At 39.0% G+C, this 14449-nt stretch overlaps 1 protein-coding gene across 1 annotated transcript in view; it reads right to left on the reverse strand.

Moving 5' to 3' along the window:
• LOC122789102 (myosin-4) overlaps nt 1–14449 on the reverse strand; it is a 101497-nt gene that overhangs the window by 20433 nt on the left and 66615 nt on the right. The window contains exons 21-28 of the mRNA XM_044056302.1: nt 6450–6586; nt 6005–6260; nt 4871–5113; nt 2446–2622; nt 2207–2352; nt 2028–2118; nt 262–651; nt 42–168 (exon numbers count right to left, since the gene is read on the reverse strand). Coding sequence (XP_043912237.1) covers nt 42–168; nt 262–651; nt 2028–2118; nt 2207–2352; nt 2446–2622; nt 4871–5113; nt 6005–6260; nt 6450–6586 — 1567 coding nt within the window. The remainder of the gene's footprint in view (nt 1–41; nt 169–261; nt 652–2027; nt 2119–2206; nt 2353–2445; nt 2623–4870; nt 5114–6004; nt 6261–6449; nt 6587–14449) is intronic.

Genomic DNA, 14449 nt, shown 5'->3' on the forward strand with positions numbered 1-14449 from the left:
TGCTACCTAAGTTAGTGTAGGTTCTTCTTAATGTAACTCACCATTTTCTGTTTGTAACCGAGCTCTTTGCACATTCATGTCATTTACAAAACGTTGAAGCTCTTCAGTCTTTGATTTAGCTTCATTGTACTGATCCTCCACTGTATGGCATAATTTTTCAAGGTTTGCCTTTTTAAAGAACAACAAAAAGAGGGTCATAATGTTAGCAGGAGGTAATCAATTACATTTTATTTGTAAATCTAATTTAAGAATTAATGCTACCTTTGCTTTAGAAACTGATTCCATGTTACTTGCTAAATCGTCAATTTCCATCTTCAGTTCACTCTTTTCCTTCTCCAGTTTCTGCTTAACACGCTGCAGGTTGTCGACTTGCTCCCCAAGCTCTGCAACGCTGTCAGCATGTTTCTTCCGAAGAGCAGCAGCTGTGGCTTCATGCTGCAATGTAGCCTCCTCAAGATCCCGACGCAGTTTCAGGAATTCTGCTTCCCGTTTCTTGTTCATTTCAATCTGGACTGATGTTGCTCCACCAGCTTCCTCTAGTCGTTCACTGATCTCCTCCAGTTCTCTGGCATAATCGGCTCTTTGTTTTTCAGATTTTGCACGTGCTGCACGTTCTGCTTCTATTTCTTCTTCAAGTTCTTCAATACGTGCCTATAAAATAATTATTTTCATTAATATTTATTGTTTTCAAAGCACTTTGAAGTTAACATATTTGCAGGTATCTATTGAATTCTTTGCATCTACCTATCTACAGGTGGTTGATTGTGAAGAAGATGAGTGTGTATCTTGTCAATTATAACAGGATAAGTTGCAGTTTATAACCTATTTTTCTCAAGCATCGTCATTACTGGCACTGTTTATATTACAGCACCAGTTAAATGCATTTTATTATATAAGATATATAGCTTGTTGCCAAACACATTAACAAAGATCAGATATTTGGTGTATATAGTCCTGTATTTAGAGGATTATTTCACAATATATAAAAGGCTACTCCAGCTTAACAAAGTCATAGGTAGTCTCTTACTGTATATCCTTGACAAACTTAATTAGCTTCTTTATACTGCTATGTTAATATTTCTTTAAGCAAATAAAAACAGCAGTTTCAAAGGAAACAACAAGATTCTGTTGTCAAAGTCATCTTCTAAACTATGAATATGCCATGTCCAATTTTGCGATGCTAAGTATATAAAATAGACAAGTAATATTCATTAGTGAAAATTATGTATTTTTATAATACTGTCTACTTATGTTTAAGTTGTTATTCATATGTTACCTAAGCTTTTCTGTTGGAGGTATCTGAAATGTATATTTTACCTTATAATTAAATAACAGGATCCTCTAGTACTGTTTTCTTGTTATGGGCTACAAATTCCAATATGATAAAAAAGACTGTTAAACTGGTTCCTCTGTCTTGATCCTAGACTTACAAATGTGTTACCTGTCATCATGTAGTGCAGTACGTATCAATAAGATCAGCTTTTGTATGGTTCTAATTCACTAAAAACGTGAACGAACCATTTCAGTTGCAGAAAGTTAAGTGTACAATCAGTAATTATTTTCAGAGGCAGTTGTTGTGAGTTCCTTGTATGTTACTGATATAGTTATGAAATCTGTATGATGTATCGTATATTATTTCTGTGGCTGTATCTAGTCAAGAATGAGAGACTACAGGGATGGTAATGTGTAAAACTACATGACAAAAAGTAGGAAGACAAGAACAAAGGATTCTGAGTTTGAAACTGCAAACTTATATTAATGATAAATTATTTGTGCTTCCTTTTGCATGACCAGACTGTCATAAAATACCAGCTTATGTTTACATTTGTTTTAAAAAATTTAAATTTTTACAAGATGTCAGATGAAATATTGTTTGTATTGTTATACTTTACTAAAACTTTAGATGTCAGTAGTTTGCAGTTAAGTACCATATTTCCAATCACCATATATTAATAGAGATGAAACCTATGAAAGTCTCTAGAGAACTGTACTGTACTTCCAGTAAATAGTAACAACTCAGAGTTTACCTGTAACTCCTTAATCTTCTTCTGTAGTTGAGATCCCAGAGCTTGCTCATCCTCAATTCTGCTTTGCAGCTGGCTGATTTCAAACTCCTTCCTGCCAGGTGGATATTTATTTATTATTGCATTTTGTGATGTAGCATTATATACTACTTCTACAAGAAAAAAATCTAGTAAGATCTTACTTCTTCAGTTTTTCTTCTTGTTGCTGCCTATCGTTTTCTAAATCCATTAAGGATTCTTGAGATAACTTGAGATCACCTTCAAGTTTTCTCTTTGCTCTCTCCAGATCCATCCGGAGCTTCTTTTCCTGTTCCAGTGATCCCTCAAGCTGCATTAAGAACAAAGATACAATTAGCAAAGAACTAATAACCAGCAAATGGCATAAATGAAGGCAACCTGTGTGAATATTTGTATCACTTACATCATCTACTTGTTGTTCAAGTTTAGTCTTTGCCTTGGTTAGAGTATTGACTTTGTCTTCCTCTGCCTGAAGATCATCTAATGTTTGCTGATGTGCTTCTTGTAGGGCTTTCTTTTCCTTCGTTAATTTGACAATGGATTCCTCTAGGGTGGTCATTTCTTCAGTGAGGTTTTTAACCTATGAATAAAATAATTATTTCTAAGCTAATACAGATATTGTGGGCCATTATTGGATGCTGAGAAGATAGACAAATATGTGCCATTAATTATGATAATACACCATGACAAAGTGTAAGTTATCTGCCTTTCCCACATCTATTAAAGTTTACATGTTTCTTTTGTATTTTATCTTGTTTTGATCCCCACAACAATCGTTATTCAAAGACCACAATAAAAAGTTAATTTGCAGCTTTGGCCTGCTTCAAGAGAAGAAAGATTCATGAGAGTGACATTAATGACTTGGTGTCTGTGGTGGTTCTGAACCTGTGAAGACTAAGGCAGGAAAAGGTAGGTCAAGAATCTAAAGGATATGTTACTTTCCCTGAGGAAGGTAGGAGCTTTACCTTTGCAAGGAAGACCACCTAGTGGAAATCAGAAGCATAACAATGTCCTGAGTCACACAAAGAAATTGCAGGGTGATGGTCAGTTTTTCATACACATCTGTTATACACAGCTGTGTCATGTCACTGCACGCTTCTACTAGTAATAGAGAAACAGCCTCTGGGAGATGGAATGATATTTTTTAGGCCTGTTGTCAGGAGTCCTAGGTTCCCATAGCTACCTGTTGTAAACAGTAACTTGTGTAAGGCAGATCCATAACAGTAGCTGGATAGCAGCTTGTTAATGAAAAATGTCAGGCTGTGATGACACCATTATCTGGACATAATCAGCCCTTTAGTTCTGTGGGTTAAGAACAAGGCATTCCTGGGGTAGGTGAGAGCTCTGAATCCCATCTGTTCCTGCCTGGGTAATCCAATCTAACCATTCATTCCAAAATGACAGGAGTGAGGAGTTAGGGAATGGGCCAGCTTGCTAGTTCTGTGGTGTGGCCTGCCTGCTCCTGTGTGCTCAAAGCCTCATGCTCCATAGGTGTCACCAGAGTAGCAAGCCAGGGTTACCCCCCCAAGATGGGTGAGCTGACAGTTTCTACTCATTTTCTTCCTCCCCCTGCCAGATCCATCATGCACCTGAGCCTATAATCAAGTACAGGTTCCACAAGCCATACATAGAGCTTTACTTGTTTATACTACTTGAGGTGGCTGAAGAAGGATAAAGTCTTGAGAATGACCTGTGGTGGTTAAACAGGAAAAATGACTAATACAGACCCTCCAAAAATGGCTTTCCCAGAAGCTGAATAAAAGGTTGACAAGCAGAAAAAACTGTAACATGAAATATGATTCCTTAAATTGTCTATAGGTAGTGTACATCAACTTTTAAAATAGTCCAATTTCTTGTATATCAAAAATAAATTATACATGAAATGACACAGCAAACAGGAATAAATATTTGTCCCTCAGTTCTATGTTTATGTAATGTATTCAGCAACCCCTTTCATTGGCACTAAAGTACAGCTAATGAAGTGTAAAGGAAGACTGGTCCTAGGGTTGAGACTGCCTCTATATGTATATATATATATATATATATATATATATATATATATATATATGTATATATATATATATATATATATATAGATGTATATATATATATATATATATATATATATAGATATATATATATATGTATATATATACATATATATATATATAGATATAGATGTATGTATATATATATATATATATATATATATATATATATATATATATACCACAATGCACTACCTCTGTTCTTATTAATAACCTCCATCAGATACTCCCCTTTCCATATTTCTTCCACATATCACCATGTAGTGTCATCTATATTAACTGTTTGCTGTCTCAGGCGGAACATTGTCAGATATTTCTGAAGTCAAAGATGGCAACATCAACCACTCCCTATTTACTAATCACCTTTATTTACCAACTAAACAAAAAAAGGATCAAGAAGCTATTTTCTGCCAGTTTCTTATTAAGACCAAACACATCTAGGTCCTGATGTTAACTCATATCCCAGCATTCCATAACTCTTTCCATTAGTATTTCCCTTAGACTGACAGAACTAAAGGGATTATTCTTCATCTGTACCATCTTTGTGAAGTAACATTACATCATAGTATTCTCCAGGTAATTACTTTCTTGGGAATGCCTTTCAAATGGTTCTAAAGTTTTCAGCTCACTTTGCTGTACCACATCAAATCACATTGATTTGTTTTATACATAAAAAAGTTTTCATGGAAGTGTATTCAAAGAGTGGTGCTAACTTGTACTCTTATTTCATTTAATACTCTGTCAATTTTTTAGAACCCAAAAATACTGATAAAGACTTGCCTTGTTTTCAGTGGCATGCTTTTCTTTCTCCACTTTTGCTAGAGTAAGTTCTAGATCGTCAATATCTTTCTTTAGCTCAGAGCATTCATCTTCCAGTTTCCTCTTCTTTGCTGTCAATTCTGCATTGGCTTCTTCCTCATCTTCAAGTCTCTCATTTGCTTCTTTCAGTTTGGCTTCAAGCTGAATTTTAGTTTTAATGAGACCTTCACATCTCTCCTCAGCATCAGCTAGAGTTTCAGATTCCTGTGGAGAAAATGTTTATAAAGTTACTGTAGTACCCTACTATGCTAATTTTTAGCCTGGGTATGTAAAACTGTGCACAGCATTATTTAAGACACTTATTTAAAGGTACTCAGACTGACAGCAGTATTCTGCCATTATTGCACTGTAAAATGTGTGACATGGCACCGATATTTGTTAGGGTAAATCAGTAGCTATTGATAACCATTAACGCTATAGTTCCATATGTTAAACTACAGGAACTATCCATTTCCTAATGCACATGTGCCATCAATAAATGCTGTTTTCAGCCTATATTACTGCTGATGGACAGTCATATGGTGAGTTTACGGTCAACCAGCCAAAGTATTTATAGGCAGTCAAGATGTAAATTATGCTTTCTAGACAGATGATCATCTCAAAGTCAAACTTTGGAGAGCTTCATAGCTTAAGTGCAGATGGCAGTAATCATTAGACCCTAGATGAAATATGTTATACATCCAGGTACAGAAAAGAAATTAATAGGGCCTGATATTTTTGCTATGTGGGCATAAACAATGAGGTTACAATAAAGATGCATGTCTTCTCAAAAGCATTTTAAAATTGCATATGTAATAATCAAAATAATGAAATGGAATATGTCACAAAAACAGCACTTAGAAAAGTATTTCTGATTATTTAACTAATAAAGAAACTGTACAGTTCCCTTTAACATGTAGCAATACCAGATTGTTCAGTACTGGGTCTGATTCTTTACCATCGAGTGTATTTATGAGGGAAAAATTGGCTAGTCAGAATTCCCATTTAAACTCAAAGAATTCTGAAATGGGGGTATGCATATGAGTACACTGCTGAAATATAGTGGGAAACTAGAAATTAATTAAAATATGCTCATGGTATGTCAAGGATACTCACTGATTGAACTTGTAAAGCAAGATCATTCTTTTCCTGTAGAAGAGCAACCATCTTTTCTTCAAGTTCCTTTCTCCTTGCCTCAGATTTAGCAAGGTCTTCCTTCATCTTTTCAAATTCCTCTTTGATGTTTTGCATTTCTTTTTCAGCTTCTGCACTCTTTAGCAATGGCTTGATCTTAAAATATAGTTTCATCCATGGCCAGTGTTTCACATTCATGAATGAACGGAAGTTATACTGAATAGTAAAGATGGATTCTCTATGAAAGCAGAAAGAAAGACATTTTATATACTAGATTCACTTTAAAATGGATAAGCATATCACACAATCTAAATTATCTAGGGCAACTGGGATAAGAAACAGAAACAATGGTATGAATCACATTTTATGTCTGACTGTCAATATATTAATCTATAATAACAGAGTATGTCATTTGTTATCTAAGTACCTCCTTTCCAACATTTTCTTGAATTCCACTCTCATTAGATATCCTCTACAAACAGCCTGAGTACGAGTGATAAGCTGGGCCAGTTTCTCATCTCGCATCTCTTCTAGAGTACCCAGCAGACCAGCTTTGAAGAAAACCTAAGAGAAGAAATCATCACAAACATTCTAAAACACAATAAAAACTGATAAAAGAACTGTACAGTTCTCTGCAACATGTAGAGATACTAGATTGTTCAGTACTAGGTCTAATTTACACTCTGTATTCATTCTCAGTCTTTATTATTGAGTGTGTTTATGAGAGAATTAATGAAAACTTAATTTTATATTAAAGTAAACTACATCATACCAACTTAAAATAATTATAAAATGTATGACTATTTTGCAAAAGGTTAACTTGCTAGGACTTACACAAGCTAAATGAAAATAAATTCATTGGGCATAAAATAAAAGGTGTTTGAAACAGTACCTATACAAAATAAATAAATAAATAATTTAAAACAATTGAAAAATGAATTTTGTATGTGGTAATTTCACGCATGCCATCAATTAAAAAAAACTATTTTCACTGAAGTCAATTCATCTGACATTTCTGTCTCTTGCAGTGCTGTCCTAAATAAAATGACCCTGGTAAACTTACCAATGAAAGCTACATTTTTAATTATGAGACATGCTTTTAAGCTACTGCAAACAACTGAACACTGGTTAAAAAATCTGAATTTCACAGTTCAGTATTTAACATTTGTCCTTAGCTAACTAGTATATAACAGAGCTAACAATGCCATGTGCATTCCCCAATCCAGTCTTACAATTTTTTCAGATCTCATTAAGCCTAAAGTCTGAGTATTTACCTGTGGCTACTTTTATCACTGCTTCGATGTGAGCTCCACTACATGTAGAATTATTGTCTTTGCGCAACATCTACTTGTTCCATTGCTCACATGGCAGTGAGCAAAGCATCATGGCTACTGACTTCTGAGGGCAGTGATTTGTACTTCTTTTCAGTTACTTATATTAACTGCTACTTGTTTCTCTATATTGATGTCCTGTTTATTTAGCTCTCACCATCATAACTCTTTTATTATCAGCTCTGTCTGTGATTCAGAACTGGGGAATTAGAAACGCTTTTAATATTTTTTGACAACAAGGCCTTTTCGTGTATGCACCTTATTTTAAAACATGCATTCAGTGTTAGAAGAGACTGGGGAAAATAAACAAAGTTGAACAAGGAGATGGCAAAATGTCATCTAGTTTTTGTCTGCAGTATAGCCATAGCTGTTTATCTGCCGGTCTATTGTCTGTCTGCCCAAACAATGCACAGTGTTAAATGGTGTGATGACTATCTTCACCAGGAAAGGCTGTTGATATTTTAGCACTATCATTTGAATATCATGATTGACAGACCTTGATGCTTTGCAGAGATGGCCTGCATTTCTCACCCCTGAGTTTCTGGGTACTGGCTAAGGCTCTTGCCATCCCTCTAGTGCCTTTTTTAGGCAGAGTTCCAAAGACAAAATTATCACCATAACAGCTATAAATAAATGCAATCTGAGGGTCATGCTGCTCAATGCTAGATGTCTAAATCTCAAGATGCACTTGCTTGAAGCACTCCTCAAAATGGAAAACATTGACATCTGTGCTGTAACGGAGACCTGGTTTAAAGTGGCAGGAAGCACCCCTGTGCTACCAGGCTATAACTCGTTCCACACCTTTCAGCCCCGAAACATGGACCGAAGCTCCAAAGGCAGTGATGTCTCCATATTCATAAAGGATATGCACACCTCCAGACTAGTAGCCCAGCATAATGCATTTGAGATACTTCAGATACAACTAACATTGGGTAAGACTGCGATCCAGGTCATAGCCTGCTATAGGTCCTCAACCAACTGGACGTATAAGAGAATTTAAGTACCTTTTTCTGCACTTTTTTTTTAAAAAATACAGTATTTAAATTGATTTAAACTGTGTATGAAGGAGTGTTGAAGGAATTTTTATCTGAAGTTATTCTGCTCTTCAGTAACTTGAACTAAAGTTAGTGTTGGCTGAATTTTGTTATTTGCTAGTAATTACAGGTGTGGGGGTAGCCACATTCTTTGACTTCCTGTCCTTGCATATTTAAACTGGTGCATGTGAAATAATTCCTGCTTTAAAACTTCAGCTTGGCCAGCTAAAAACTTGGTTATATTCAACTGGACGTATAAGAGAATTTAAGTACCTTTTTCTGCACTTTTTTTTTAAAAAATACAGTATTTAAATTGATTTAAACTGTGTATGAAGGAGTGTTGAAGGAATTTTTATCTGAAGTTATTCTGCTCTTCAGTTATTCCCACCCACCTGCCCTGTTTTTGTTTTGGTGTTAATCTTAGTGGCATTGAAACTGCCCGCCCCTCAGCCTGCCTCTGGGCCCATCTCATTTGCTCACTCAACTGAGTGCAGTGAGATCATATTCTGATTTCAGGCACTCCTACTGTGTACAAAGAGAGCATCTGGGAAATAGAAAAAAAAAAAAATTAAGCTTATTTCCTGCCTTTCTTGTTAAGTGGTACAGACTATTTGTAGGCTTCTGAGCCCCCAAGCCCTTCTGTGTTTGAGGGAAGCCTTCTAGCTTGTTTATTTCTTATAACTAGCCAGTTTTCTAGTTTCAGCACTCAAATCTGTTTCTTTGATCTCAGCACTTGTTCAGAAAAAAAAAAAAATATTTCATCTGCTTTTACTGTACTTGTGTTTTTACCTACTTCTTTTTACTTTTGCATCATCTTAAAATACTCAATTGTATTTATTACTGCTTGGTGTAACTCATTCTAAGCCTTTTGGTTTAAACACTTGGGCTTCGGACCAGTTAGTTGTTTTGCACTGAGAGGGTTTGTGGTCTGCACTGTTGTGGCAGAACAGGTAGCTTACATCCTTCTAGGTTGAGAACTGCTGATTGAGGGCTCAGTGTCTGCTATTCTAAAAGTGTATTAATTCTGATTTAAGCACTTGGGCTTTCAAGCCAGTTATTTTACATTAAGAGGGTTCGTGGTCTGCACTCTTGTGGGAGGAGAGGCTGGACTCTGCCCTTCTGAGCTGGGAATTTCTGGTTAAAGGCTTATAGTGCATGCATATCTGAACTGTTCCTTACTGAAGTTGGTGCGCCTTGTTTGCTGTGGCATAGACTGGATTCGGGCCTGCTGGATCTAGCTTTGTTTGTGTAACTTGAGCACTAAGCCAGACATTCTCTAAAGTATTCAATGGTATTTATTACTGCTTGGTTGTAACTTGATTAAAGTGTAGCTATCATTCAAGTCTTTTGGATTAAGCACTTGGGCTTCAGAACAGTTGTTTTACATTAGGAAGGTTTGTGGCAAGCACTGTGGTGGCAGGACAGGTAGCTTTCATCCTTCTAAGTTGGGAACTGCTGATTGAGAGCCCAGTGTCCAAGTGTATTAGTTCTGGTTTAGGCACTTGGGCTTCAGGCCAGTTATTTTACATTAAGAAGGTTCATGGTCTGCACTCTTGTGGGAGAAGAGGCTGGACTCTGCCCTTCTGAGCTGGGAATTTTCTGGTTAAAGGTTTATAGTGCCTGAATATTTGAACTGTATCTTACTGAAATTGGTTCACCTTGTTTGCTCTAGCATAGACTAGATCCAGGCCTACTGAATCTAGCTTTGTTTATATGCTTGTTGTTTGTTTGCTTGTTATTTCCTGGAAGCTAATTCCACCTAATACACAACTTCTCAGCGCTTCTGTGGATCACTGGTGATATCTGCATTGCTTACTGTACTTATTTCCTTGTTTCACTTGAAAGAAAGTTACTGTTTGTCGTTTTGCATTTAGTTACTTGTAACACATTGCACTCAAGTTACCTGGCACTTGCTCACTAAAGCAATTATATAAGTCAGCACTAAAAATTAAAAGCACTACACCCTCACTCCCCACTGGCCCTTGTTTTCAATTAAGGATTTCCCAATATTATTCTAGCATGTCCAAAGGTCAGTTGTCAATCTCCTCTCCGGTCCAGCTGGTGAATCTGGGAATCTTGAGGCAATGTTATAACTGCCTCATGTACACAGACAACCCTCTCCTCCTCCCACATAACACAAATACTTGCGAGATGCAGCTATTTAGCCAAACTGGAGGCTGAGCTCTCTCAACTCAGGACTGGCAAGACCAGACAGGAGGAGAAGGCAACTACACACACCACAAAACCAGCCTCACATAATGCTACCACTCCACTGAATCAAACACATAAACACACAAAGACATACTCGGAGGCTCTGAGTAAAAATTTACCTAAACAGCAGAGGCCTCCAAAGCAGACACCCAAACAACTGCTACCTCAAGACACCCCACAAGCAACACATAAACCACAAAAGCAGTGTGCAAAGCAGTCACAGCCCTTAAGGCCAAATACAACACCAAACATACTTGTCATAGGTGACTCCATAGTCAGACACACTGACGTCCCACTCACCAGGCTGAACAAGGAGAGGGTCACAGTAAGCTGCCTATCGGGCGCTAGAATCCGCCACATAACACAAGCACTCAGGTCACTCCATAGCAAGTACAAATATGACACAGTCATTGTCCATGCTGGTGTGAACGACCTGAGACGTACCTCCCTGGACTACATGAAAAAAGACATAGAGGAGCTCTCTGATTATGTAGCCCAGGCAGGTATGACCCTAACCCTGAGCAGTATCCTTCCTTCACCAAGAATGATGCCACAATATAGAGACAAGATGATCAGCTTTAACAATTGGCTTAATGTCTGGTGTCATTCAAAGGGGATCCAGTGTCTGTCTGCCTGGGATGACATGCTTGACAAGCCACGCTGCAAGGGACGGCTTGCACCTGTCACCCTGGGATTCCGGATATTGGCTGAGGCTCTTGCCACCCCCATAGTGCCTTTTTAGGCAAGGCTCAAATTCTAAACCTACCACCCTAGAAAACAAAAATGGGAAGAAACTGAGGGTAATGCTGCTCAATGCCAGAAGTCTAAATCTCAAAATGCACGCACTCGAGGCCCTTCTCAGTATGGAGAACATCGATGTCTGTGCTGTAACTGAAACCTGGTTCAAGGCTCCTGAGAGCACCCCGGCACTATTAGGTTTTACCTCATATCATGCGTCCGGCCCCAAACCGGACCACACCAAAAGGAGGTGTATCCATATTCATAAAGGATACTCACACCTCGAGCTTGGGGGCAACGCACGAAGCTTGAAACCATCCAGGTGCAACTAACCATAGGCAAAACTGCTCTACAAATTGTAGCATGCTACAGGCCACCCTCTCAAACTCAGGAACCCCACACAGCCTTCCTGAAGACACTGGAGGGTATAAATGTATCTCGATACACCATCATATTGGCTCACTCCTACTACCCGTATATAGACTGGGAACAATACTCAAGCCCTAACTTTCTAGCCCAACGGTTCCTGGAGTTCATAAATTCAAATGCCATGGAACAGCTAGTCACTGTTCCCACGAGGAGGAAAATATACTAGATCTCATTGTCACAAACATGGGGACAAAATGCTCCACACCGAAATATATCCCTCATTGGTGAGATCTGATCATAAACTAATCTCACTGGAAATCCACCCCACCCCAAGACCATATTAAGAACTTCTCTAAAGCAAACTTCACACTTCACACTCAAGACTGGTGTGGTATCCTTCAAGGCCCCTGAGCCAGAGGAAACCCACACCCAAGCAAGCCCTTACAAATGCCTTCTATGAACACCTCCAGGACTGCATGGATTCAGGCAATCCCAAATAAAACCAAGACTCTTTCCACAAAGGGCAAACGTCCAGTCTGGTGGACCCCAGCCATTAACAAACTTTACAATAAGAGGAGAAAGCTATTACATGATAGAACAAAATCCATAAAAGGGAAGTCACCCCTGATCATTATTAGTAAAAAAAACGAGCACTCATAAAATCAACTAAGGCCAATTTTGAGAGAAAAATTGCCATGGATTCAAAGGACAATCATAAGGCCTTTTTCAGCTATGTTAGGAACCTGGGTGGAAACTCCCAGATATGCTCAGAATTAGTCCAAAATGATACAAAAATCACTGAACCCACAGACATTGCCAACATACTGGCAGACAGGTTCAGTGCAAACTTCACCCCTCTCCCCTAAAGGAGAGATAACTATCCCAGCCGAGTGTAGCCTCCCGACATCTCAAATGCACAGGTGAAAGCTGCTCTCTAAAGCTAAAACACAGCATCAATGGGACGGATGGTGTGTCCGCTGTGTGCTACAAATGAGGAATTAAACCCCACATAAGGCAGCTGTTTAATCTTAGCCTTACCACAGGATACGTGCCCAGTGGCGTGACGGCAACTGTGGTCCCACTCCACAAAGGCGGTGCCTCTCTACCCTGGTAATTACCCCATATAACAAGTCTAGTCTGCAAAGCTATGGAGAGGATCATAATGGAGCTCATAAACAAAGATATAGGGACTTGCAGACATTGGACCTGACCCAGTTTGGCTTTGTCAAGGGAAGATCATGCCTTTTGAACTTGGTTGACTTCTTGAAACAGTCACCAAGACCATTGATGAGGAAATGCAGTCCATACAGCCTACCTTGACCTTGCAAAGGCTTTCGACACAATACCCCACTGGGGTATTGTAGAAAAACTTACCAGCTTAAATGTAAACCCATATGTCACAAGATGGGTTGCAAACTGGCTTAAGGACAGAACCCACAGGGTTAGAGTTGCTGGCGCTGTGTCAGACTCCAAGCGGTCACAAGTGGTGTCCCACAGGGCTCGGTCCTTGGCCCCTATTGTTTGGCATCTACTTCTCAGAAGTACAGGCCAACATGGAAGGACTTTGGCTGACAAAGTTTGCAGACGACTGCAAACTGGGAGCCATAGTGGAAAGTGCATCGGACACGGATATCCTTCAGAAGGGACTCACGAAACAGATAGCTGGTGCCAGAGCCATGGCCTGAAGTTAAACGCCAAAAATGTATAGTCATACCCTTCGGGAAAACAAGGTACCCCAAGCTACCATATAGGTGGCAATCCACTAAGCACAGAAGAGGTTATCAGGGACCTGGGGACCCAGGTTGACAGTGGCCTTTCTTTTGACACTCACATTGCTAAAGTGGTTAGAAAGACCTTCTACATTGCCCACCTGATCATGAAGGGATTCACATCCAGATCTAGTGAGGTCATTGTTCCCTGTACTCTTCACTTATCAGACCAATGATCGAGTACAATGCCCCATTCGGGATGTATCTCACCCGACATCTGCAGCAATTGGAGAGACCCCAAAAGTTCCTCACCAAAAGGATAAAGGGACTCCAAAATCTGTCATATGCTGCCAGATTGAAGAAACTCCAGCTCTATTCAGTCGCATACCGCCTGCTCAGAGGTGACATGTGCCTGACATACAAGGCCATGTCCAACCCGGAATTAATGGACATGCTCCACCTCAAAAAATCCAAATCCACCAAAACCACTAGAGCAAGCGACTTAAACCTTAGCACGGATATAAATAGGACGTGCTGGAGGGATAGATTTATCACTCAGAGACTCCCTATGCTGTGGAATAAAATCCCGGTCCATGTGAGGCAGAGCACCTCGCTGACTCTGTTCAAGAGAAATCTAGACCTGTGGATGGGAGATCGTAGGTTTACCCCAGGAATCATCTCTGTGTCACTGCTGGACAGAGGCACAACAAACTAATGGGCACAGTATTTTTTCATATAAGGGGTGGCATAAGCCACAATAATTTGGGCTAGGCTTATAAATGCCTTAGGGCAGATAGCCTAGTATAAACCTATGAACCTATGAACCTATGAACCTATGTCCCTAAACTCTCACTCCACGTTCCTAAGCACCCTGGAATCTATCAAGGTCCAACCCAACACTCTCATACTAGGAGACTTCAACTATCCCTCCATCAACTGGGAAAACTACTCAAGGACCAATGCACTGGCCCAACGCTTCCTGGAATTCATCAATTTCAATGCCCTGGACCAGCTCATTCTTACCCCCACTAGTGG

The sequence above is a fragment of the Protopterus annectens genome, chromosome 14.part0, assembly GCF_019279795.1.
Source record: "Protopterus annectens isolate FY-2018-M chromosome 14.part0, PAN1.0, whole genome shotgun sequence".
In the NCBI taxonomy this organism is placed as follows: Eukaryota; Metazoa; Chordata; order Ceratodontiformes; family Protopteridae; genus Protopterus; species Protopterus annectens.